We start from the raw sequence: 26,265 nt of genomic DNA on the forward strand, positions 1-26,265 counted from the left end.
TGGGTGGAAACCTAGAAATTATTTTTGGATTCGCGGCCAAACCTTTTTGTTGAATTGTCGAATTTCCAAAGATTATTGCCAATTTCGATTAAGCAATTGTGGTAACCTTTCTTTGTTAAAGGTATTTTTCATATGAATAAGTTTGTCATGATTCGTTAAAATCTGTATAATTATTTATATAATTAACGCTGCAGAGATTCATATTTTATTCAATTTTATTTAAAACTCTGTATATGTATGATCATCAGTAAAAGAACATAACTCAATGAGTCACAATGCCACGAAATCGATTAAAAGAAATATAATTATAATTTTGGTAAAAGTTTATTTTCAATATACGATCATTGTCGAAGAAAATAGGCATTAATTAACAATGTTATGTATAGCGTGGATTACAATAGAATATTAAAATAAACAAATTTAAAAGAGATTTGCTTAAAAACAAATTAAATACAAAAGGAATTTCATTTTGATATATATCTCGCCCTAGTGAGTGCCTCGAAAACGAAGTGCACAACAAAATGATCGGAACATGCCACAGTAAAATAGGAATAGTGCGTAAAGAGCCAAAAGATACAGATCAATCGATAAATAAATTTCTGACTTGGTTTCTCAGTTCCTTTTATAAGTATTTAGAATAAGAATAGGTATCAGTTTTCATTTTCAGAAGTAAAGCGTATAAAAAATATATGTTTTTTTGCGTATTGGGAAGCGAAGTTGAATTTTTCGTTGTTATGCATTGTATTTCAAGAGTCGTGGTAAATGTTACACATAAATTAAGTGTCAAACATGTTTAAGGATTGGTATTTTAAAGAAATCAATAAATGTACTAAGAATTAGATGATAACTTTAATCGGCCTGCCAATCTGTTTAATATAAATTACAATATTTTGTTGCGTACACCAATAGCAAATAAATTAAGATATGTTTTAGCTATTTTTCAGTAAAATTCAATTGAACAAAATGATTACAATTAATTTAATAAATTAAAAAACAGAACTTTAAGACTTCTACTAAAGTTGTTAAAACATAAAAACTTCAAATTAAACCACGACACTCATATAGCAATGCATAATTCTGAAAAATCCACATATAGCTTTCCCCAGTTATTTAGTACTTTGCGGCTGTTGAAATAATCCATTCGTTAAATATCTTGAACGCGCTAATCGAGTTGATATGTAAACAAGGCTAAACACACGGATTCACAGATGTACACAGCTAATGATCCTAGGCCCTTATATCGCTACAGATGTCTATTTATATATGTACAGAGAAGAATTGCTTGTGGTATCATTTCTACGCAGAGCCTAGAACCTCATTGAGAATCATCTCGCGGGTCATAAGTTGTCCGTTGGTGACACGCGTCCGCGATCGACTCCGACTGAGTTGGGCCCTCCGTTCCGCTCCCGCTGGTCGCTGTCGCCGGGCCTGTCGGTTCCGCTGTCCAAAGGCGGATCCCGTTTGCAGCGCCTCCAGGAGACTGTCCATCACGCCCTCCTGCGTCTGCGGGGCATCCATATCAACCACTGCCTTTTTACGCTGCTGGCGCTCTTGCTGCTCACGGGCAGACTGTTCTCGGGCCTCCTGCAGACGACGCTTCTTCTCCAGCTCCTCTCGCACCCGTACATTGTCATTGTGCGCAGATTGGAAGGCATCCTTAAAGGTCTTGATGTCAGCAAAGAACTCTTCCATCGTGTATTTGCTGGGATCGAAGGCATAGTACTCGCTGAGGTCCTTGTACAGCTTTTCCATTTGCAATTGCATTTTGCCTGTAAAAATAACATCGTGTTAGTAAATTTGCTTCTATTCTGTGGATTATTTTCTGAACTATAACTTTCGCATAACAAATCTTACCAAGCACATCCACTTGCTGCCTGCATTCCTCGGCAAACTTGCCCATAACTTCACTAAACTTGTCATCGTCGCACTGCGGCACCTTGTTGTTTTGCAGATCGGTTTCCAAATTCTTTACCGCCGAATTCATTTGACGCATTGCTTTTTGAATGGCATCCATGTTGACCCGCGACGCCTTATTCACATGCGATAGATCGTCGTAGAAGTTCAATGCATCTGGGAACTTCTTCTCAACCAGATCAGCCAGGTAGTGCAGCAATGTCTGCTTATTATCCGCATCTTTCGTGTTGGACAACTTGGTGAGATAACTAATCTCAAAGCCAAAGGCGGCCTCGTTCTTCGAGCCCGAGTTCATGTAGTTGCCAAGGAGGAGAATGAGTTCCAGGATCTTGGAGAACTTTTTGCTGTTTCGGACCTCTTCGCAAGCTGCCGTTCCCGCCACAATATCGGGTTTGATGTCCTGTACCATATCCGCATAGGTTAACTTGAAGTTCAGATTGTGAAGACGTGGCGAAAGACGTTTTATTTCCCCTAAAAATTAAACGAGTTATTAATCTGAGATTTCGTATTCAAAATAGTAATAAACTTACCTATCGTCGCAGCAAATTGTTCGATTGGTGGCAACGGTTCTCCCTTGGCCTTGATCTCCTGCAGACGTTTAAGTTGCTCTGGCGGCGGGAGGTACTGGATAAGTTGCTGAAGGATGTTGGAAGACAGAATGGCGGTGTCGCAGCGCAGCAAGCAAATCTTGATCTGTTCGTAGGACAGGTGCTTCAGTGATCCTCCCAACATAATAGCCAAGTTCTGTGCCGTCTTCGAGTCCAGCACACGTAGATCCACATTTTTCTTGGTCAGCGTCGTCGGCTTGTCCACCGCATCCTTTTGTTCTTTCTTCACAGGCTTGGAGGAGAATTTCACGGCCAGCTCGGCAAGGAAATCGTCCTGAGCCAGCTTATCCTCCTGACACTTGACCCAGAACGCCTTATCGGACATTTTGGCCGGGACAATAGCCTTCCAGTTGGCCCGCTTCATTGGATTCTTGACATCCCACTTCTTTTTCGGTTTCAGACCATGAGGAAGAACCGGAACCATCGGTCCCATCATCATGGGCGGAGGGGGCGGTCCACCAGGTCGAATCATGCCTGGCATAGGTGGAGGCGGTGGACCTCCCATTCCTGGCGGTGGTGGAGGTGGAGGCGGTCCACCCGCCCTTCCGGGCATGGGAGGTGGCGGTGGCGGCGGTGGTCCACCACCTGCTCTGCCCGGCATTGGTGGCGGCGGTGGTGGAGGTGGTCCTCCTCCGGGCGGTGGCGGTGGCATGGGTATGTTCACTTTGGGTAGCTTATTGGGCGACGGCGCCGCCACACCATTAGCCTCCATCAGTTTGACTTTCTCCTCAAGATGAGCCGCCTTCGCCTCCGCTTCCTGCTTAGCGCTTTCCAACTGCTCAATCTTCTTCTCGTACTCCTCCGATCGCTTTGACTCCTTGGCCTTGGCCTTCTCCACAATATCGTCCAGCAGCAGTGAGGTGTCTATATTAAAGTTTCTATTCTCAAAGTTCGGATCACAGTAGCCCTTGTGGAAGACAATCTGCGAGATGCACTCCTCAATTAGTTGATAGTAGGCGGGTCGGAAGTAAAAGTCATCTCTGATGTACAACAAATGCTGCAGGATGGACAGGAAGTAGGGTTCGGAAGTGGTGTCAGTCACCAGGTTTTTCAGCACATCGAAGCAATCCGTGGCATCATCCATATTAAAGGTGACATTATCAAAGCGCTGCACAAACTCCTCGAAATCATCCTCGCGAATCTCGTTGAAGATCTTAAAGTGCTGCTGCAGTGCATCATTATTGCTAGCCTCCACGATTTTAGTGAATTCATCCAGGCGATCGTACAGACCCATGCGCATAATCTCACATCGTAGATGCAGACGGAAATTCAAGTCCGTGGGAGTATTTGTGAGGGTGTTAATGAAAATCAAGCTGTGGCAGGCCAACTCCCGTTTGGGATCCAGTTGATCCGTTGCAAACAGTGCATCCACTATGGGTCGAAATCGTTCACTGGCCTTAAAGGATGTCGCCGCAATTGTGGTAATGGCTCTAAGGACCTTCTCGTAGCCATTACGCTCATAGACAATGCAAAAGGAGGCCAGTAGTTTAAGGGCCTCGCACATGGTCTGCGGCTTTCGGGGATCCAGTGACTGCGCCAGGAGCAACACAACACTGTGCTGATCCGGATTGAGCACCACGTTTAGGCCCCACGTATTGTTCATGATCGCCTTCAGGCAGCGAATGGCCTCGAACTCAATCTTATCATAGCTAGCATCCTTCTTTGACCTGGCCAACAGTTTCTCGATCGTCCCGATGCCGGCCACCCCGAATTCCTTGATCCACGAGATCGGATTGCTGGTAAGCGCCACGCGCAGAGATTCCACGCACTGGTACACCTTGTGGGTGCTGTGCTCCCCATTCTGCAGATACTCCACATAGTCTATGGGCTTCTCGAACCGGGAATTGGCGCTGCGCTCCAGTGAGTTTTTACCTGGAACAGAGATTGGAATGTTAATCGGATGAGTGAGTGTATTAGATATCGGTAAGGGAATTTACTGGATAATAACTTTGCCAAGCCACAAAGGAATTTTACATTCAAGTGTGAGAATAAAGAAGAGCTTGTTACATTTAGCAAAATAAATAAATTGACTTAAATCATAAGTTACGCTTTAAGCCCTGACAACAAGTTAAATATTTTAAAGATTTTTATGTTTTAGAACTCCTTGAAATGTTTGTACATTTTTTTACACATTACAGGAAATTTATTACAAATAATATTGTACGCTAACATCATATAATACTTATAAAGTATGGTTTTTTTCAACTAAGTTGACTACTTAAAGTTAAAATGAATTTTTTTATTTTTACCTAACAGTCATACCGTTACAAAAATTAATATTGTTTTACCCTTAAACTAAATAAAATAAATTTTAAGAAAGTGGATAGGTACAAAATTCAAAGCAAATTAGTGATTCAGCTAATGTCTGTAGTAATTTGTAGATAATACTTTTAATGGTATTTTACACAATACCTCAAGGTTTTCCTTTAAAAGAAAGAGGTTGGCCCCCGCTGACAACACCCCTGAATTTAGTCATATCAACGCTGATTCATTATTCACTATCTCCGTATAAAAACGACATACTTTCACATAGAGGCAGTTTGATAAGAAAATCGTTTAACTAATGAAAATAACCTCTTAAGGAGTGTCAGCTAACATGACATTTAATCTTAAATTAAAAACAAATGTATTTTAATTAAAAACTAATCAGCAGATTTTGATAATTCTATATGTAAATGATTGGCTAGCGATGAAAATATGATTATTGAATTCCAATTTCGTGAATACTATAGACAATTCTTTTTCTAGGTGGTTCATTGTCTTTTGATTCACTATTTCAAGTTTTATGGAATAGTCTTAAGACAAGCGCAGTGAAAAGTAATTACTAGAAACCAACCTTAATGAGGGACCTTCTATGAAACCACCCGCCCTTTTAAATGATTACCTGCACCACTGACATCATTCAAATTGGCCTAATCCCTGCCCGCACTTTATACGTTTATCCGTCAAAACCAAACTACGCTAACTGTTTTATTAATTAACTGAAAACGCCTAACGAAGCGTGTTAATGAACAGCTTTTTGTACGAGTATTTTTTTGCTGTCGGCCAGTCCATTGTTTGTGTTTTAAATTCAGTTTCGCAACAAGTGGTTGGGGGTGGAGGGTTCTGCCACAATAAACACGACCCACAAATATTTACTTTAGTTTCTTTTATTTTTACTCCAAGCTATCTGCACCTATAAGATACGTTTTTGCCGCAGCTCAAGTTTATTGACAAGCATCAGAATTTATTTTCAGCTTGATTTTGTCATAATGTGTTTAACGTTTTCGCATATTTGCATTTTATGGCCGTTCCAAAGTGTAAGGAAAATCACTCACAGAGGTTGAGAGAGCAAAAATAAAACTCTCTTTTGTCTACTACACTGAAACTAAAGACTCAATGACTATTTAAATGAAATTGTAAAATATTAGAAGCTTATTTTTACATCAAGGACTAATATTTGTTAATGATAATCGATGGTAGGCTTCTCAATAAAATTTACTTGGTGCTTTGATATGATCTTAAAAATGATATGATTTAAAATATATGATATATAGTTAATAAGTAAAATTATTTTCAGTGTACATTTGCCTTATACTAGTCTATCTATCTCTGGCATTTGCAATGCACTTGCTTATACAACAAAAAGAACGAGCTGCGAAATAAAAAAATAATTTTCTCACTGCCACTTGACGTAATTTAAATTGTATAATATGCATGGTAAAGGAAAATTCAATGTCTTCGCATTCTCATTTTTTGCCGCTCGACTTTTGTCACGCATTCGTCGTACGTTAAATACTACTTATATAGCTCTTGGTTTTACTTGATAAAATGGGGGAGAAGATAGTCCGAGGTTGTGGCGCAATAAACCGTTACAAACGATAAGAGAAACTTTGATTCTACATATTTCAAGACTGATAATGGACCATGGGCCATGGGGAATTAACTGGAGCGAAACCCAAAGAATGAAGCTGAAAGCTGAGTTGGCATTGAAATATGCTCAAGATATACATAGCTGGCGATGTGGTACAGTGATAACTGCTTCGTAGTACTCTGGAGTATATTTCTAGTAGTATTTTAGTAAATGAATGAGTAAAGTTGAAAAATAAGCAACATTTAGCGGGGCTTTCCAAACTTTTTAACCGACCATCTGGAGACAGTCCTTATCAACTACACAATGAGAACTATGAATCAGTAATTTTTGTGGTGAATTTGTAATAATTTGTAATGATATTTTTAATGGAAATCTGTTTAATTATAACGTGCTACAAATACTGGTACTAAAAAAGTTTACCCTAACTTCTACCTTATAATTCCCAACTGTTTATAGCTGGCTTCCACCCAAAAAGTTCTTAGCTTCTGCTTGAAAAATTTATGTTTTAACCAATTAACAAGGAAATTTCCCACTTATATAAAATATCGTTGACATCACTGCTATTAATACGAATAATTTTCAACAAATTAAAAAAGGGACATCCCTCAAAAAGAGGTATGTGATACGAAAACAAATAGAACCGAACATGGTTGCAAAGCAAATTGGCAACTAAAGGGAAGGGGTAAGCAAACAGAAAGCGCACACCGATGAAAGCCAAGTTCACAGATACACGTACCGTTACCTGCTAATCTTATCAAAAATGGAATGCAATTTACCCGGGAATACGGAAAAAAACAAAGAAGTATAAAAAGTCATCCAACTTAGTTGCGCGAAAATCGATTGCCGGCTATTTGATATACCCTTGCAGAAGGAGTTATAATGTTGGTCATTAGGAAAGTTAAAATTTTAGGATGCTTTAGGAGTTTCACTATTCATAAACTTTTTTTCAAACCTATAAAGCTGATATAAAGATTTTTTCTATATCTATGGTTTATTTCTTGATATGGGAACCGTTAAACCCGTTTTATATCAGATCTTAAAAAACTAAAACTTTTTATTCTGATGACTGCAAGGGTATACAAGCATCGACTTGTTAACCTTTTTGTAATACTCTTTACCTTTCAAGTGCCACAGAAGCATCTTTTGTCGTTCTTCCTTCGATTTGGCCAACAGGGGCTCCCTCTTATCCTTGGGTATATTCATATCCTCTATAATCTCCAGGAATTTGGCATCCAGCTCCGCAACGGTCAGTTGCTGGATATACTGCTCAAAATCCTCCACACCCGGCACTACATAATTATCCTGTGATACGGGTCGTCCTCCATGGGTTAAGGTTCCACTGCCGATTGTTCCTCCTTTGGATTTTGAGGGCCTTCCGAACAGGCTGTCCAGGATTCCGCCCCCCGTAGATTTAGTTTTCTCGTGACGAGACATTCTGCAAAGAAGAAAACAAATACATTAAGTTTATTTTGCGTTTTGTTTTTTTTAAGGAAGAAAACCTAACCCCAGCTTTTTAAGACGCATTTCGGTGGAGAACTAAACGAAAACTAAACAAAGACCACTGAGGATTTTCGAGACATGCGCAGTTTTTAATGTTTTTTGGGGAGACAACTTGCACAGCTGTTCTGTTGTTTACAAATGTTTGGGAACTGAACAGACCGCGATTTCTGATGGTTTTCCATCGAATGCATCCAATCGATGGATGGACGGTATGTGGTCGATCATTATCAGCTTTCGTTTATTTACAATTATCTGGGGTTCCATAATGTCGATTCAGCCTCAATGGAGTGTGGAATTTTCAATTAACACGTTCGATAATAAGGGAAGGAGGGCTCAATACAGTGATTCTTCGAATAGGGAATTTTGGAAATTAGTTTTACATTTTTATAGGTTCGGATTTAAAAAAAAATTATTTTGTATTATTGAAAAACCTTTTCAAAAATGTAAAATCAAAATTTTATATAGTTTAAATTGTAAAAATTAAACCTTTAAATCAATAAAAAATATTATACGTTTGTATGTAGTTGCCTGAAACCGAACATTTTTAATTTTAGAACCCAAACTACTGTGCTATTCAAAACATTCGAAGCGTGAAACTGCTGATTAAAATCATAAACAAAAACTGTAAGGTAAATGGACATTCATTAATAATGCGCACTAAATTTACAAAATGATGCGATAATCGCGGCAATCCAAATTAGGAAATGGCACGAAATTCAGAGAGCTTAATAGAGAACCTAAACAAAACGACAGTGAGAGAACTGTTAAGATATATGGTTATTGAGTGATTCATTTGGCGAGGCTGAAATCCAGGCCGTTAGCATTTGAATTGGCTTCTATTGAAGGATGCGGTGGGAACACGCTTTAGCTTTTTGCGTTAGCTTTGGCCAACGCATCTAATGAATCACTAATGGAATCACGGCGACCAACAAACAGCAGCTGGAGAGGTAAAAAAATAACAAAATAAAAAAGGCAAACGAGCAACAGGTTTTGCGGATGGTTCTTGCTCGGTGCACAGAAAACAATTATGAGTTCAATTTACTTAGCAAAAATAGCAACTTTTTTGCAAACATATTTTTAAAGATTTTTAAAATCCATTAGTTCTTATCAAAATGCTATTAACAATCGAGAATGTTCTACATTCAGCGATAATTTCAACAAATGTAAAATTTTTTTCAATATTTCAAAGCAAGAGGTTAGTTATTTTTCAAAAAAGATTTGAATTAACATACGTATTTATAAAGATAAATGTAATATTCTATGTTAATTTAATAATATTAAAAAATTTAAAAATAGTAATTACATTAAAAATGTTATAATTCGATTTTAGAAACCAAAATTTTTTTTGGAAAATTTTTGTTTAGGAAGGATATTTTTTTGTAAGTGTGTCGAATGGGCGTGCCAACTGTCTGCAAATCATTCACAATGGTCGGCTAGAGAAATCATATTTAATATTATTTATTATGACTCCGCAAAAGGCCAATTGTGAATGGAGTGGTATGTGTGTGGGAGGTGGAGTACAAGGAGGGGGTGGAGGATGAGGAGGGGGAAAGAGTGGAGCGACAAGTTCAAGCAGGGCAACAATTTCTTTTCAGGTCGCTAATACACACATATGTACATACATAAGTAAGCATGTGCGGAGGAAATGCTTTCAACAAGATTTCTTTGGCCAAAGAATTTACAGCAATTGCCTCTTTCTCTATTTTGTTTACATGCACTGCATCTCTTTCCCTCCCCTCCCCACTCCATCCCTTTCCCACACCATTAGTGTGTGCGTGTGCTGCAACTGCGAAAATGTAAACAAGTATAAAAACGTCTAATAACCGCTGGAATTCCAAGAAGCGAAGCGAGAATTAGTAAAAATGCGCTCACCTTCGTTTTGATATCTGTGTCGCCTGCTCACTTTTGATTTTTTTTCGGTGGTTTACGTCATAAGACCAGAAAAATAATGGCTTGCCACTCTCACACACACACAGCCACAATCAAGCAAACACACACACAAACTCGCGATCAAACGGCTTTTGTTGTGGTTGTTGTTTTCGGTTTCTGGCTTTTTGTTTGTTTTATTGCGCGACGCTTGGCACAAAAAAACAAGCTGCGCGCACCGCTTCGAAAACTTCGTCGTTAGCTTTTCTCTCAGTGTATTATATCGTACTCATTTAGTTGTTGTTGGTCTCGAGTTTTGGCCACTTGTTGCTCTTCTAACGCTAATCACAACAGAAAAACACTCTGCTATCCGGCTTTTTTGCAACGCAAACACTTGGCTGGTTCGTTATTGGCCACTTGGCATATAGATCGCTGGCTTTTTGCGGCCGTTAATCGCAGAAAACACAAAATCTTGGCACAAGCGATTCGATTTGCACAGCGCGTTGAGTTGATCGGAATTGGTGTGACCGTTGCGGGATCGTAAAAAGATACTAGCAGTAAAACGCACTAAAATATACCATAGCTCAACCACGGCGTGGACTTAGCTCGGACTCGAATCAAAGCACGTCTTAAGCCCATATTCTTTAATAACTTATCTTTAATTTATTTCAAGTTGTATTTCAAAACAAGTAAAATAGAGACGATTGCGATCTTAAGATTTTCATATTTATTTATTTGCAGAACACCCTCACTTATGAGAGGAAAATATTTGTAATAAGTTGGCAGCTCTTGTTCAACCAACAGCTGATTTGTACATAGAGATGGACAAACTTCGATGTTCGCAAAACAGACGAACCATCGACAATCGCCTACAGCGTGATTGAAATTGCTAATTTCTCGTCAGGATTGGTGCACCTCCTGGACGTATGCCGAAATTCAATAGGATGCAACGTGACAGGGACACCTCCGGCTCCTACGCCCGCAAGCCCAGACACCCACCGGGTCTCAAGGGCAAGGACATCGGCCTTTACTACCGCAATCTCGCCCGGCAGCAAAAGAAGGACAGAGGCGAGGAACAGCCGCAAATCCGATTGGGCTGCAATGTCAGCGTTCCCAGTGGCGTCCTAACGCGCGTCAAGGAGTTCATGGAGGAATACAACCGAGCACCAACCAGGGATAAACGCGATGTGGATGCCCAGTTTAAGCGGCAGTTCCGGCATCTTTTGAAAGTCAATTTCGAGGACTTCGTGGCGGAGACCAAGGAGAAGAACGAGGGCTTGGACTACACCAATGCCAAACTGGACGAGACGCTGCAGCTGGAGCTAGAGCAGCGCCAGCAGGAGGATAATGGCAGGGAACGCCTGGCGGCGCGGAATAAACTGCCCACTATGAAATACGCCAAGAAAATCGTCAAGGCTGTGCGGAAAAACCAAGTGATCCTGATCGTGGGCAGCACTGGCTGTGGCAAGACCACCCAGGTACCACAAATCCTCCTGGACGATGCCATTTCCCGGGGCTGTGCCTCGTCGTGCCGCATTGTTTGCACCCAGCCACGAAGGATTTCAGCAATAACCATTGCCGAGTGGGTTAGTTACGAGCGTTGCGAAAGTCTGGGCAACTCGGTGGGCTACCAGATTCGCCTGGAGAGCAGGAAGCCCCGCGAAAGGGCTTCCATAACGTACTGCACCACAGGAGTTCTGCTGCAGCAGCTCCAATCCGATCCATTGATGCACAATCTGAGTGTCTTGATTTTGGATGAAATCCACGAACGCAGTGTGGAAACTGATCTATTAATGGGTCTTCTGAAGGTTATTTTGCCCCATAGACCCGATCTGAAAGTAATCCTTATGAGCGCCACTGTGCGGGAACAGGATTTCTGCGACTATTTCGACAACTGTCCCATGTTTAACATCGAAGGCGTAATGTTTCCCGTTCAAATGCTCTATCTGGAAGATGTCCTGGCCAAGACGAACTACCAGTTCCAGAAGTCCCGCGATCGTCGTCCTAAGCGTGATGGCCCTGAGCGGCAGATGAACCATGCAGCGATGATAGAACCTTATCTGCGGCGCATCAGGAACTCGTACGACAGTCGTGTGCTGGAGAAATTGCGTCTGCCGGAATCGGAGGGCTGCGAGGACATTGATTTTATAGCCGATCTCGTTTACTACATATGTGAAAACGAGCCAGAGGGTGCCATTTTAGTCTTTCTGCCGGGCTATGATAAAATCTCGCAGCTGTACACTCTTCTGGACAAACCAAAAACTCCGAAGGGCCAAAGATGGAGGGATCACATAGCAGTCTTTCCTTTACATTCCCTAATGCAATCAGGGGAACAGCAGGCGGTGTTCAAACGTCCACCAAAGGGCAAACGGAAGGTCATCATCTCCACGATTATTGCTGAGACATCGGTGACCATTGACGACGTGGTTTATGTGATCAACCCTGGTCGTACGAAGGCCACCAACTATGACATTGAAACTAACATACAAATGCTTGAGGAAGTGTGGGTGACCAAGGCAAATACGCAGCAGCGGAAGGGCAGAGCAGGTCGAGTTCGGCCTGGAATATGCTATAATCTGTTCAGCCGTGCTAGGGAGGACCGGATGGCCGATATTCCAACGCCGGAGATACTGCGCTCCAAGCTGGAATCCATAATTTTAAGCCTGAAGCTACTGCACATCGATGATCCGTATCGGTTCTTGCAAACACTGATTAATGCCCCCAATCCCGATGCAATTAAGATTGGAGTGGACCTACTGATGCGGTGAGTTAAAAGGAATGCGCTTTTACTTTCAAAATATTATTATCTTGTTATTCAGTATTGACGCACTGGACAAGACGGGCACCCTCACTCCGCTGGGCATGCACTTGGCCAAGCTGCCCATCGATCCGCAGATGGGCAAAATGATACTGATGTCGGCTCTCTTTTGCTGCTTGGATCCCATTACTTCGGCGGCGGCTGCTTTGTCGTTCAAGTCGCCGTTTTACTCGCCCTTGGGACAAGAAAGTCGAGTGGACGAGATCAAGCGGAGAATGTCCAACAATATGCGTAGTGATCATCTGTTGGTGCACAGCACCATTGTTGCCTACCGTGAAAGTCGCTATGCGCATGCGGACCGTGACTTTTGCTATCAGAATTTCCTCAGCTCCATGACACTGCAGCAGCTGGAGAGGATGAAGAATCAGTTCAGTGAACTTCTATACAACTACAAGTGAGATTGTCAACCGATTAACTAAACTAAATGCTCATAGCTCGCGATGTTACAGATTTCTTACATCCTCCAACTGCAAGGATTCTGCATCCAACATGAATTCAGAAAAGATTCCCTTGTTAAGGGCCATAATTGGAGCGGGTCTCTATCCCAACATGGCCCACTTGCGGTTGGTATTATTTAATCAAACTAAAAACAAAAAGTTTCATGTATTTGTTTTCAGAAAATCGCGTCAAATTAAGAACCGAGTACGTGCAATTCATACCATGGCAACGGACGATGGACGTCGTGTGAACTTCCATCCCTCCTCGGTGAACAGTGGCGAGAGTGGCTTCGATTCGGAATATTTTGTCTATTTCCAGCGACAGAAGTCTACTGATCTTTTTCTCCTAGATTCCACAATGGTTTTTCCCATGGCGCTGATCATTTTCGGTGATGGTGTGGAGGCAGGGGTAACTGAAAACAAGCATTATTTATGCGTGGCCAAGACTTATTAGTGAGTATACAAAATCTTTCGTTAAATTATGATTAAAAATAATTATTTCCCCCAGCTTCAAATGCGATCAAGAAACTGCCGACGTAGTCCTAGAACTGCGTGGCAATCTGGAAAAGTTGCTGCTCAAAAAGGCTTTGTATCCGGCACCCATTGAAGATAATGGATATGAAAAGCAGTTGATAAAGTAAGGTCAATTTAAAAATGATTTCTTACATTTAATTTAAAAATGTTTTGCTTACTCAACAGAGCTATTGAATTGCTTCTATCGTTAGACGAAAGTATGGGCGAGGACTATATGTCCTCCGATGAAATCGATGACATCTAACCTGCCTCATTAGCCTGGTGTTTTCATTTATTGTTTAGCAAAACATAGTATATGTTAATAATAAATTATAGGTGCAAACTAGTGATGCAATAACAAAATTTCTTGGTAAATGCGCCTTTTAGTCGTCCTCCAGTAGAGCAAATACGTTGCGGGACCTGGGCGCGTCCTCCTCGATGGCGCACTCGTCTTCATCGGCATTTGTCTCGTCATTGGAGCTGTCCTCGTCTTCATCATCGCTGTCGGCGGCTAAAAAATATTGTTTGATTTTTTTAATATAAATTTGTATTTTTCTGTATGTAGTGACTCACTGTCCGAGCAGACTGATGACGTGTCGCCGTTGGTCTCACTCTCCGGTTCTTCTAGATCCACTTGCTGGTACTTCTTGACCTCGGCCAGATCGGGATGCAGGAGCCATTGATCCCGTCGCTCCTCAAAGCCCGGCGGGTAGAACTGCAGTACCAGCAGCTGTTGTCCAGCCAGGGCCAGGCGAAGAATGTGATTGGCGGCCCTATAGCGATCCGGCCTGGCCGCCTTGGCGGTGAGGAATCCCCTCTTGTATGCCCACGCATCGGAAATGGCCACCGCCGACCACTCATCATAGTCTTCAGGCAGGTGAAGCCTCAGCAGCTGCGGTAAATTCAAGTTTTCGCCGAGAATCTTCAGGGAGCGGTAGGGAACAGACAGCTGGGAGATGGGGAAACTGCCGAGCAGCACTTGGAGGCTTTTGGGAGTACTCGACGGAAAGACTAGACCGGGGCAATCGCACAGACGAACGAGTGGGGTTAGGAAAATGGTCTGAAAGTGCTTCGTGTGTCCTGGCGTGCGACTCACGCTAACCACCTTACGCCCTTTCAGGGCGTTGATCAGCGAGGACTTTCCGACATTGGGAAAACCAATGCAGCCAATGGTCAGGACGCCACTGTGATACTTTACATGCTCGTGCGGCGTGGTGTCGATGCTGCTGCTGATCTTGAGTTCCCCCTCGACAGCCGTTGTTAGATCATCCAGTATATCCAACTGATCACTGCGCATATCCTCGCGAATCTTCTGCTCCCATTCGGTCAGATCCACCTCTCCTTGGACATAGCGCTGGCACTCTTTGTATATGTTGTACACACCCTCCATACTCCTGCGATGCGCCTGTGGACCACGCTGACTTCCTTTGCGGGATCGCGGTAGGAAGGATGCGAAGAGGACCACTGGTAGGTGGGGGTAACGTTCGCGGAAGTACTGCCTCCAGGCCACTACCACATGCGGTTCCACCAGATCCACCTTATTGAACACCACAATAGCATGTTTCTTGAGCGTATTGATGATGTAGTCGTAGAGGGAGGGCGGAAACATCAGCGTAGCATAGCGAACATCCACAATAATGAGCAGGATGTCCGAGAATTCGAGGACACGCCAAAGCTGACGCCAGGTTTCCAGGTTCAGCTCGAACAGGGAAAGCTCCTTTGAGTCGCCAGCACGTTGTTTCTTCTGCAGCTCATCCACGTATTCCTAGAATTTGATAAAATATATGTATGTACATATTTAGAGTCAAAGATTTAGATAGAATTTTATAGAAATATATATGTGGTTGGATTCAGGAGGAGGTATCTTTAACTTACAGTATTATTTAACATATTGACTTCAATCTTTCAGATACCAAAATTAAGATTGGGTGGTTATATGGGATATATTGTTGGATTGGACGGATCTATTGTAAAGGTCTCATGGTTACAATAGGGCAAAAAGTCAAAGATTTGAGCTATCTTTTAATTTTTTTCCTAATAGACCTGACCTACCTTAAAGTACCGGTTCTCGGTGCGGTCCAGCTGTTCCTTGGAGTTCGCCAGTTTCCAAGGCGGTCGAACTGGGAAGTCGCAGCCGACGAAGTAACGATCGTCCACCTCCCGCTGCTTGGGACTCAGTACCTCGAACGGCTTGAAGCCCTCCTGTTTCATCTGCTCGAGCTCCTTCTTGCCCTCCTGGTAGAACTGCAGATTATAGCGATTCACGTTCTTGTTCCGATTTCCGCCGCGGGCGAAGGGCTGTTCCATGAGTTTCCTTGTTGTTTCCGGCACATCGCTGTCCTCGTATGATTCCTGGGTGCTACGCAGATACTTGGGCGGACCTGGCGTAACATTGTTAGTCATACATGGGCTCCTCGGTTTTTCTTTCTTTCCGCCCCCTTTTCACAGGTGGGCACAAAATCACATTGTATTCTTCTCACCTTTTGTGTTGCGCTTCTGCAGCATCTGGTCCTTCTTCTTCTTGCCGCTGAAGGCCACCTTGCGCCGTTGCTGTGGCATTGTTTTTGGGTCAAATCCTGGTCTCACTTCCGGTCAATTTGGGTTTGTCTAGCACTAGTTAATTCTAAGCTGTAATTGGGATTGAATGTTGTTGCGGCTTTTCCCTTTTGCGAATTAAAAGTTTTGGGCGAGTTGGCAGCACCAGAAAGCCGGAAAAGGGTTGTCGAGTCTACAAAAGTGTGATCTACAATTTGAATTTGTCTCTTGAATTTCCAGTGAATTTATTTATTGTAGTAACATAATTTTCTAACAATCAAAATTGTTCAATTGAATATTATTCCAGATATTAGATATTTTATAATACGAAGTAAAAATATGAGAGCTAGTTCGTTTGTATGATTTATTGGATTTCCCTTTCGTGTCACGAATAAGTAACAAAAGCTCCAACAAGTTGGCAGCCCCATTGCAATGGCGTTCAAAGTGCAATTACTTTTCTTATTAATTTTGGGCTAAAAACACCTCGAAAGATGCCGCTGAAAGGCATTAAGGTGTTGGAATTCGTGGGCCTAGCTCCGGGACCATTATGTGGCAAGATCCTACGTGATTTTGGGGCCACCGTCACCCGCATTGATAAGGTAAACAAACCGGGCGTTACTTACACATACAGATCATAAAATCCTTTTTTAAATATCTTATCATAAAAAGGTTCTCGAAAACCCATTGGATGTACTGCAGCATGGAAAACGCACTATAAGTGTGGATCTAAAGAATCCAAAGGGCCAGCAGTTGGTGCGCCAGTTGGCCAAGAAGTACGATGTGCTCATCGAACCCTTTCGACCGGGAGTTATGGACAAGCTTAACTTGGGTCCCACTGAACTGTTTAAAGCGAATCCCCGCCTGATTTATGCCCGTCTCACGGGTTTTGGCCAGCATGGCAGATTGGCTCCACGGGCGGGTCATGACATCAATTATGCGGCCATATCGGGAGTACTCTCCATGCTGGGCAGGCGGCATGGGAAGGTCACTGCACCCATTAATCTTCTGGCCGATTTCGCTGGTGGAAGTGTGATGTGCGCTCTGGGAATTTGTCTTGCCCTCTTGGAGCGCCATAACTCCGGAAGAGGTCAAGTGGTGGATGCGTCAATGGTTGAGGGAGCTGCCTATGTGGCCAGTTGGCTATTTATGTCCCGGAATCTTGGCATTTGGGGACGAGAGCGGGGTGAGAACCTCATCGATGGGGGTTCATATTTCTACGATACCTATAAGACCAAAGACGGTCTCTACATGTCGGTGGGCGCCCTGGAACCGCAGTTTTTTGAACTTCTTAAACAGCGCCTGGAATTGCCCGAAGACCTCACCCAGTTTGGCGACGAACATGAGGATCGGGGAAGGAAACTGTTAACGGAAGCCTTCCTATCCAAAACCCAAGCGGAATGGTCGCAGATCTTTGAGGATATAGATGCCTGTGTCTATCCCGTGCTGGATTACCGGGAGGTTCACAAACACGCTCACAATAAGGAGAGGAACTCCTTTGAGATTATTGATGATACGCCTGCTCCACGTCCAGCTCCACTGCTGAGTAGAACTCCTGGAAAGTTGCCTAAGGCAACTGATAATAAACAGCTGGAACTGATAGACGAATTGGATCTTGAGCCACAGGAGTTAAAGGACTTGCTGGACTCGGGAGTACTTACACTTCCTGAAAAAGCCAAACTGTAGTACTCAAAACTGCAATCCCAATTAAAACACGTTTATTTTTGTTGCTCTTGCATTCAAAATTCTTTTATTCAGGCTCTTGCACACAGACTCATATTACATTTGCTAAAATTTCGCGTACAAACTATCAGTCATACAATTTGCTTCCGAACAGTTAGGCCGCACTTTGATATTCAGAGGGGGTGTTTCTTTCTTAATAATTGATAATACAGCATACTATATAACGTAACATAATTGATTCTCTCCTATCGCAATCGTGGGTCAAATGTTCTCTCGCGCATCCCTACTTACTAACTAAATTAGGATTAACTAGCATACCGAGTAGCCCATATACTAGATTTAATTCGGCTAAAGCACCGCGCGTCAGCGTTACCAATTGTCAGTGTATATATTTAAGATAATCCATTATAATGCCCCATATGTACGTTGTTTGTAATGTGGATGTAAATTTCACTAGTTGGCGTTTCGTATGTAGTAGTATTGTTCTAGTGTACGTTGTGTATAGTCCCGCGTAAAGTAATCCTTGTGAGTCCTTAAGTAAGTTGTAGGTTGTGTTGTTGGTAGGTATGTATGTATATATAGTAAGTCTCAGTTCTCAGTATAAAATCAGTACCATATGTTACGTTTTTAATTTGTTTTTAGTTCACACTTGCAATTGTGCATTTGTTTGTAATCCTTTAAATGTTTACAAAAAAATCCCATTTCTCTGCTGCGCGGGGTGCTTTTTCTTACATTACAGATATCATAAATATCCACACACAACGCACTCACACAACACACTCCATACAGATGATCGAATCACAGGCATAGTTGTTATAGTCGCATTTTTATTTAATTTATTTTATAGCTTAGATATCAGACGACGTCCATTCGCACACAAGGCAAGGGTTAAAAGGCAAGCCCATTGAAGACCCCTTAGTTCGCACGGTGGATTGGCCAAAAAGTGGGTCCACCATGCATTTTATTGAAGCTTGCTTTTCAACCGTTTACCATATTATACTGGCTTATTCTAGTGACATGAAATCATTCCTTAACAGCTAGATGTAACAAACTCAATAGTCCCTCAATTTTTTAATGATTTTTGTTATATTTTTTGGAATGGTTACATACAAATTTACTCAGTCACAGTTTTCACGCACTCCTACTGTTTATAAAAGTGGGAAGTGTAAGTATGTATAAAAGGTAGAAATTTGTGCTAAATGATCTGAGTGACGAGTATTAGTTTGTTGGTGATTTCTTCTAGATATACTCCTGCCCATCATCAGTCACTCTCATAAACAACCATTGACAATCATCACATAATTCATCATCATCATTCAATGCACCAGTGTCATCATCATAATAATCAGCACCAGGCATCATACTCAATCAACACACCTGTGAAAAAAGGTTGAGAAATGTGATTATTAGCAGCTATTATGAATATATTAATACTTCTAAATAAGCTAACTTATAATGGTAGATTGAATTAAAAAAATTCAAGGCATCACTTACATTTTGAATACCACAGCCATAAACGTTCATGTTCCTCTTGGCGTTGCTCAGCTTTCGATCTTCCAACGATTCAGAGTCATTCATCTTTATCATCCGCATACGGTCATTCATAGCTAATATTAGTGTTTATCTAGTTAATTTTGGCAATTTCGTGTATCCCTTAGGGGTGCTGTACGTAAGTTGTCATTTCAAAATTCAAAATTTTGATATGTTCAAATCTGATAAAACAATCATTAATTTCTCTTTAAATAATTTCTTCTTTCTGTTGGACGGCTGTGCGATATTTTATTGCAAAACGAGACAGATATTACCAATGAAAGATTTTTATTTTTGAAATGACAACTTCTCGAGCCTAAGAATTCATTGAAAAAAGTTCAAAATCGGTTGGTTTTTAAGCTTTGTTAAACAAATTCTCGTTCTGGTTTACAATTTGGAAATCTGTGTATAGTATTCGTATTATATGTGTGCTTATATCTACAGTAGTTCACAATAGTTCACTTCATTCCAGTATTCACTTGTTCTTAGTGTATTTAAATGTTGTGAAAAGATTTTAAACGGTTAGTTTCGACTTTATTTTAATCCCCTATTTACTTTTCATCGTTCACAGTCGCGTCTTTTTCGTAAGGTAGTTTCTGGTTATGTTTTTTGTATGGTTTGTATATGATAAAGTAACTAAATGAAGTATGTGTCGTTTTTTTGTCCTATCAAGCTGTCATGTAAGTGTCTTTATGCGCGTTCTATATTTCTATGTAAATTATGAACTTCAGGGGTTCCAGAAACATTTGTAGCGATTTCAAATCTGTCAAATATATACTTTCAATACATTTGGGCTAGATTTCAAGTTACTAGAGATATTTCTAGAACCCTTGTGATTTATTTTGTATTTTTTTGTTGTATACCCTGGTCCGTTGCGTATTTAGTTTTAGTATCTTGCGTTTACCTAATATATATATTAATTACACATGTGTTTTGTGTGCTGCAGGTAGTTGCTTGGTTGTTGTTTTGCTGTTTTTGTATGTTTCTCGTTGCTATTTTCCCCGTTTTCATTTAAATAAAAAATAAAATAAGAGAGGCAAAATAAAGCGTCATTGGTGGAATTGATAAGAGCACTCTAAATCGTATACATAAAAAATAAAATAATTTCATAATTTCGTGCTTTTGTGGGCTTCGAGAGTGGCTGGTCTAAAATATTGATTTCTATTCTGGATTTCGTTTGCTGTTTTTTCTGTTTTAGTGCATGTTTTTGTTGAAGATGGTTTTTGAAACAGCCACGCCCGCGCCTTTGTACGTCCCTAAGTCATTTCGTAATTCGTTTTTTAGTTGCTAGGTTGGTTTTTTTCAGTCGTCTTTGAGTTTTTCACATTTAGTTTCGTTTCGTTTGCTTGTAAATTTAAATTCAAATCCGTTTAAAATCTTTTTGATTTGCTGTTTTGCTTACATCTAAAAACATTCGTTTCGTTTCACTAGAAAAGTTCGTACTCTTAATTCATAATATCACACAACACGCCGATGCACACGCGCGCCAAAGAAAAAGGACATGTTCATCCAGTTTCATACATTTTCGTGGGGTTTTCTCAATCACAAAATACCATTTACAGAGTTTCTCACAAGCATTCATCATCACAGCATAACTATTGGCATAGGGGGTAAAATTGTCGGACAACAGGCACGCAAAACTTTTATTTATCAGATAATACATACTCGCTCTCAGCCATATGTTTCACTCCATCACATTCGGTTCACACTCAAGACATTCATTCTTGTTTTATATATTTTTTGTTGGGCTAGTGAGGGTGTAGTAGGATAGATACATTAATTCTTATAAACTAAGGTGTGGTTCTTACAGCCGCTACTAGTTAATGTTTCCAAAGGGGTGCAATGCATTTAATGTGTTTTACTTGTTAACGCAATAGTTTACTACCGATTTTTACAAATAAATTTAAATTTTACATAATTTTGTATAACAGCTTTCGATAGGTTTTTGGTTAAGCTTAAAATCGGGCTTCTAAATCGCCGGATTTCGGGGCAATACCAAAACAAGGCTGCCCTTAAAGCCGTTTTCTTATAAGTGTCATAATAACATGCAGCGATAATTATAAATTTTGTGTTTTAGTCAATGGGCAGCCTGATTTTGGGTTTGCATTACCGAGCGAGGACAATGGATAAGGGGTAAATAAACTCACACGATGATTAACAGGCCTTAATTAAGATATTAGGTCGAAACAGAGGTTCGGTTTGAGCTTACAGCTAGTGGGGTTTTATAAACAATTTGTCTTAGCATTTACTAGTTGCACAGCAACAATATATCGGACAAACAAACTTAGCAGATAGAATCTTGTAATCAGAGAATTCGGACTGGACTGCAAAAATAGAGAAATGTGGGAAAATGAAAATCAAAACATAGGTACGAAACAATCATTAGAAAGGATGAGTCGATTTTCGATGAGACATCTATGCGAAATCTTAAAAAAGTTGATGTTTTTATCTGTCACGTTTCTTTGAAAGTGCCTTTCTGAATATTGCATTTTAATAACCTTTTCAGGTTGTATTTTAATTTTCTCGTACAAAGTAAGATCAAAAATATTTCCAATAAATGTTATCCAAAAATCGACTCATCCAAATGAGCCATTCATTCGCTGATAAAATACAGAAACGGAATTCCATGTACTCACCAGTTTGGCTGCATTACATACAATCTTGAGGGTCTGGTGGGAAGCAGGGAAACATTAACCTTTAGCAGGCAATCTACTGCGTGATGACCTGGCTATTGATCTTCTTGATCTCCTTGACAGCCCAGGTGCACAGCATCTTGGTGCGCTGCCCTTTGGAGCGCTTGCCCTCGGCGAGGAAGTGGGTAATGATGGCATCGTCCAGCAGCGGGTACAGACGCGGTCCGAAGGAGGTGCACAGATCGCCGATGAAACCGGCGGCACTGGCCATCATCGAATCGGACACGTCACCCTCCTGGGCGATGCGCTTAATGAAGGAAATGATGTGAATTAGGTGGGGCTCCATATGCATAACGTCGGGATGAGCCGTCTGGTCCAGGCCCTTGAGGCCCTGGATGATGCCAGTGTAGGCCTCGAGGACACTCTCACGCAGCTCGTTGATGTATTCGTTCATATCGAAGTTGTTGGCGTCCGTCTAAAGAAAATACTACAAATGTTAAAGATTCAGATTTAATAGAAACGGCTCACACGTACCTGAAGATTGGACGCAGCACGCAGCATTTCTAGGACCACGCTCAGATATTTCAGGAAGTGGTTGCCAATGCTCAAAGCTATGTCCCCGAAAGCGGACAGGATCTGAGGCTTGACGCTGCGATGTAGACTCGGTTCGGCCAGGTTGTTCATCAATACGGACATTATCTCGTCGGAGTAGGGCACCATGTGGTCCTTAAGGGCGCGGAAAATGTCGCCGGTGAGACCGACCGAAGCGCAGCAGACCTGGTACTCCTGGTGATTCTTCAATCCCATAACGAGGAAGTCCTTGAAAGCGGGCATGTACTTGGCGAACTGCCCTCCCAGAAGTTCCACCAGTGTGGAAACGGCCAGGAAGGCATCCTCCTGCACACCACCCGACTTTCCAGCGCTCGAGTTAAACATTGTCAGCAGGGCGGTCATGATGGCATCAGAGATTTGAGGGGCATCCTGTTCATGGACCTTTCTCAAAACACTTTGCAGAGTGGCGCACAAGAGAGATTGCAGATCGTTGAACTGATGCCGATCGCTGTGGTTGTTAATCTGTGTCTCCATCTGCATCACCTGGTTCAAACGCTCTAAAATCACCAGAGTGGTGCGCTGCACCACCAAATAGCAGTCCAGGGGCGAGTTCTTAATCATATCCATGAGTGCTTCATAGGCAGCTCCCCGCAAATTGGCCTGGGCTCCATCCGATCGATCGGTTGTCTCCAGCAACTGGGTGATAATGTACTCAAAGTACGGCGACAGGGCATAGGTCTCCGGGGTCTCGCCCTCGGTGGTGACCGCTGCCTCGTAGGCGGCATCTGAAAGACCGATGAAGGCCCAGCACACATTGGCAGCCACCCGTGGCTCCGACTTTAAGCTCTTCACGAAGCACTCCAGCAAAGTCTGGAGATAGGTCTTGTTGATAGCAGCCTCGGGAATGATCTACAGGAGAAAAACAAAACAAAGTCATTAATATTACGCTATAGTGGGTACTCCCTATAATAATTCCCGCCTACTCACATCGCAGATTCGACCGAAAGTCCATGCGGTGGTGTCGCGCACAATAACGCTCGAATCGTACATCAGCCGGATGAGCGTGGGCATGGCCTGTTCCACGAGCGGCTTCAGAGTGTTGGTTTCCAATCCATTCAGCACTGAACCAAAGGTCATTACAGCGGCATCACGGAATCGCCAATTGGGTGACTCGATGTTCTCCTTAATGAAGGGCAACACATGTGGCACGATCTCATCCTCGCAACAGGTGGCCAGCACCATGAGGCAGACGGAGGAGGCCTTTGCCGGGCTCCAGGTGTCCTCGTCGTCACACTCGTCCTGCTTGGTCAGCTTCTCGACGAGCACGGGCGTCAGGAACTGCAGAGCTCCACGGGCATAGTGTTTGGATACCCGCTGCGGAGCCCTGCCTTGATCGGTGGCCTCCTGACTCTCGATGGCCAGATCGATCTCCTCGTCACAGACGTTCGACCAGAACTCTATGCCTTGCAGAGCCACGGCATCGTTTTCCGCCTTCATAGCTGCCAAAGTGATCGGGAAGAGAGCCTGTGCCATGTACGGCTCCATGAACTGGTAGTATAGGGTCATAACCTTCACCAGACACTGGAGAGCGGCCACACAGATTTGCGAGTCCTGGCACTGAGTGGCCTCGCACACCACCTCCATGATGAAGTTGCGCTCCATGTCCTTCTCAAAGTTCGACTTGGTGAACTCAAGCGAGTTGTGAAGTGCCGTGGTAGCCGCCAAGCGTACATGATTGCTCGGCTCGACCTTCCTCATGCCGTGGATAATAGCAGTAAGCACATCGTTGGACTGGTTCTCCAGAACGCCGAAGCGAATGTCCTGGCAGATGTAGCCAATTGCCTCCAAAGCCGCCTCGCGATGCATCTCGCTGGATCCTTCGCTGACCACCTTGTTAACCAGTGTCTGGATGAGCATTGCCCAGCGGTTCATTGGAAGCTCAATCACGGCCACATAGGCTACGCACTGGGCAGCGCAAGAGGGTCGCGTGTTTTCGGTACCCAAAGCTGCCAGGATCTGCAAGGATATCATGGTTATTAACAGTCGAAGAGGTTACTAAACTTTTAACTCACGTTATTCTTGATCAGCTCGCGGATCTCGCTGGGAAACTGGTGCCAGCGCTCCTGGTACTGTTGGCTGATCTTCTCATCCTTGCTGGTCAGGTGGTTCTTCAGCTGGAGTCCGGCTGCCATTCGTGCCACCGCGCTGTTTGTCGTGTTCACCAGGATCTCCGACAGCGCCTTGAGAAATTCGGGCAGATTGCTGGCCGCCGCCTGCTCAAGGAAGTTCTTCGCCGATAGCAGTTCATTTTTATCTGAAAATGTGTAATTAGTTAGTAAAAAATATCGTTTTAATCCATGTATAAGGAAAAATCTAAATATCTGAAAACTGTCTTTAATAGAAAGGGTAATATTTAAAAATAGGGATTATAATAACTATACTCATTTGCACTTTCCATTAATTTTGATTCTATGTATAGAGCATAATCGATTTGATGTTATATCATAAAGGGGCATTTATTTTATAAAATCATGATGGGTGCACAAAATAGGAATTTTGGCGAAGGATTACAAGAAAGTATTGAATCAACAAATAAATATTTCAAATTAAGTGCATGACAAGGCGGTTACTTTTTAAAAAGCAGAGTAATGAGGACTAGTTTTCTTTGTTTTCCGGCGTCGAAATGTTATCTTGACGCTCGGCATGAAGTTCGCAGACCATCTTTATCGGCAACCGGAAGAACTGGTCGCCAAACATACGATGATGACTCCGAAACGACGCCTCATTGATCCCTAGCGTTTGTGAGGTTATGTCGTGGAAGCGGTTTATAAATCCTTAATTGTAGGAGCGCACTTATGGCGAATACATATCGACACGCTGCTACGGGGAATACGAGTATGTACAGATGCACATGTGTGCGAAGGCCCCTAGCAACCAAACATATGCGAGAGCCTATTGCAACCCTGCGCAACATATAACGCGCGTCCCTCCCGCGAAAAAAAAACCGAGACCGAGAGACCCTGGGAGGGAGTACTACGTTTTATAGATCCACATATTGGTATAACTCACCTGGCGACACCGTCTTCTCCAAAATGGCAATCAGTTGCATGGCGATATCGGAAGTCATTTTTGCGCTCTTTTTTTTTCCTTCTCTATGTACTTTACTTCACTTTCCGTTTCTTTTTGCAGCTCGTGCGTCTGTGCGAGTGTGTGGGTGATGGAATTTTTGCGTAATTATTAGACAATACTAGTCTACCGGCTGTAATGGGTTAAGACAAAGGAATTCAGGTTTAATATCTATTACTCCACCGAAATCAGCGATTTTTCTTTTGACAGGTTGCAACACCTTGAACGTCACAAGAATTGATTTTTTCGGGCACACACTCACGCGCACCTATGTATGTACAATGAAACTCCACATTCTACTCACGTTTGGTTGTTGCTGGTTTCTCGGGAACGGTAAAAAAGCGCGGGATTCCAAACGGTGATTTACTTAGTTATATTTATTTTAAGGTTCAAGCTCACAATTCCTATTTATTTCCTTTTCGGGGGAGGGCAATATATTTCTTGTGGCTGCAATTTGAAGTAGAGCTGAAACTAACATCGATGTTTCCAGAAATCGATTGCGATGGTTTTGCTGCAGTTATCGATTACTATATGCTCTACTGACGAAATAAACTTGAAATAAACAAATGGATATTACATTTTCAAGATTAGAAATGTGTTCACATAAACAATACAGTACGTACATTCACATAGGTGCAAAAAAAAAAAACAAAACAAAACAACTTGTGTTCAAAAAAGTATTCGCTTGCCTATAAATCTG

The 26,265-nt window shown here is 42.2% G+C and overlaps 5 protein-coding genes across 6 annotated transcripts; 2 read left to right on the forward strand and 3 right to left on the reverse strand.

The window, feature by feature from the left end:
- Positions 1–305: 305 nt before the first annotated feature.
- On the reverse strand, positions 306–10,271 carry dia (diaphanous related formin 1). 2 transcript variants are annotated; one of them, XM_017089798.4, is made up of 5 exons: positions 9,748–10,271; positions 7,494–7,810; positions 2,445–4,394; positions 1,855–2,385; positions 306–1,769 (listed from the first exon to the last, which is right to left on the reverse strand). In XM_017089798.4, exons 2-5 carry the CDS (start codon positions 7,807–7,809, stop codon positions 1,297–1,299), a joined length of 3,270 nt encoding a protein of 1,089 aa, XP_016945287.2. In that variant the 5' UTR covers position 7,810; positions 9,748–10,271; the 3' UTR covers positions 306–1,296. The 2 variants fall into 2 exon arrangements, with proteins under 2 accessions (XP_016945287.2, XP_016945286.2); XM_017089797.4 differs by lacking the exon at positions 9,748–10,271 and adding an exon at positions 7,880–7,914.
- A 304-nt stretch (positions 10,272–10,575) lies between these two features.
- On the forward strand, positions 10,576–13,872 carry Rhau (RHAU helicase). Its single transcript, XM_017089609.4, has 6 exons — positions 10,576–12,505; positions 12,561–12,953; positions 13,009–13,122; positions 13,177–13,449; positions 13,505–13,633; positions 13,696–13,872. Exons 1-6 carry the CDS (start codon positions 10,668–10,670, stop codon positions 13,772–13,774), a joined length of 2,826 nt encoding a protein of 941 aa, XP_016945098.2. The 5' UTR covers positions 10,576–10,667; the 3' UTR covers positions 13,775–13,872.
- On the reverse strand, positions 13,784–16,189 carry Ns4 (Nucleostemin 4). The gene is made up of 4 exons (XM_017089610.4): positions 15,990–16,189; positions 15,562–15,890; positions 14,083–15,274; positions 13,784–14,020 (listed from the first exon to the last, which is right to left on the reverse strand). Exons 1-4 carry the CDS (start codon positions 16,066–16,068, stop codon positions 13,893–13,895), a joined length of 1,728 nt encoding a protein of 575 aa, XP_016945099.2. The 5' UTR covers positions 16,069–16,189; the 3' UTR covers positions 13,784–13,892.
- Positions 16,190–16,474: 285 nt separating this feature from the next.
- Positions 16,475–20,341, forward strand: Amacr (Alpha-methylacyl-CoA racemase). Its single transcript, XM_017085876.4, has 2 exons — positions 16,475–16,643; positions 16,714–20,341. The coding sequence occupies exons 1-2, from the start codon at positions 16,536–16,538 to the stop codon at positions 17,725–17,727; spliced, it is 1,122 nt and encodes a 373-aa protein (XP_016941365.2). The 5' UTR covers positions 16,475–16,535; the 3' UTR covers positions 17,728–20,341.
- A 630-nt stretch (positions 20,342–20,971) lies between these two features.
- Fs(2)Ket (Importin subunit beta Fs(2)Ket) lies at positions 20,972–26,044 on the reverse strand. Its single transcript, XM_017085865.4, has 7 exons — positions 25,870–26,044; positions 25,509–25,698; positions 24,512–24,753; positions 23,427–24,455; positions 22,422–23,348; positions 21,891–22,362; positions 20,972–21,578 (listed from the first exon to the last, which is right to left on the reverse strand). Exons 2-6 carry the CDS (start codon positions 25,564–25,566, stop codon positions 21,964–21,966), a joined length of 2,655 nt encoding a protein of 884 aa, XP_016941354.1. The 5' UTR covers positions 25,567–25,698; positions 25,870–26,044; the 3' UTR covers positions 20,972–21,578; positions 21,891–21,963.
- Between the last annotated feature and the right edge of the window lie 221 nt (positions 26,045–26,265).

The sequence above is a fragment of the Drosophila suzukii genome, chromosome 2L (assembly GCF_043229965.1).
Source record: "Drosophila suzukii chromosome 2L, CBGP_Dsuzu_IsoJpt1.0, whole genome shotgun sequence".
Classification (NCBI taxonomy): Eukaryota; Metazoa; Arthropoda; class Insecta; order Diptera; family Drosophilidae; genus Drosophila; species Drosophila suzukii.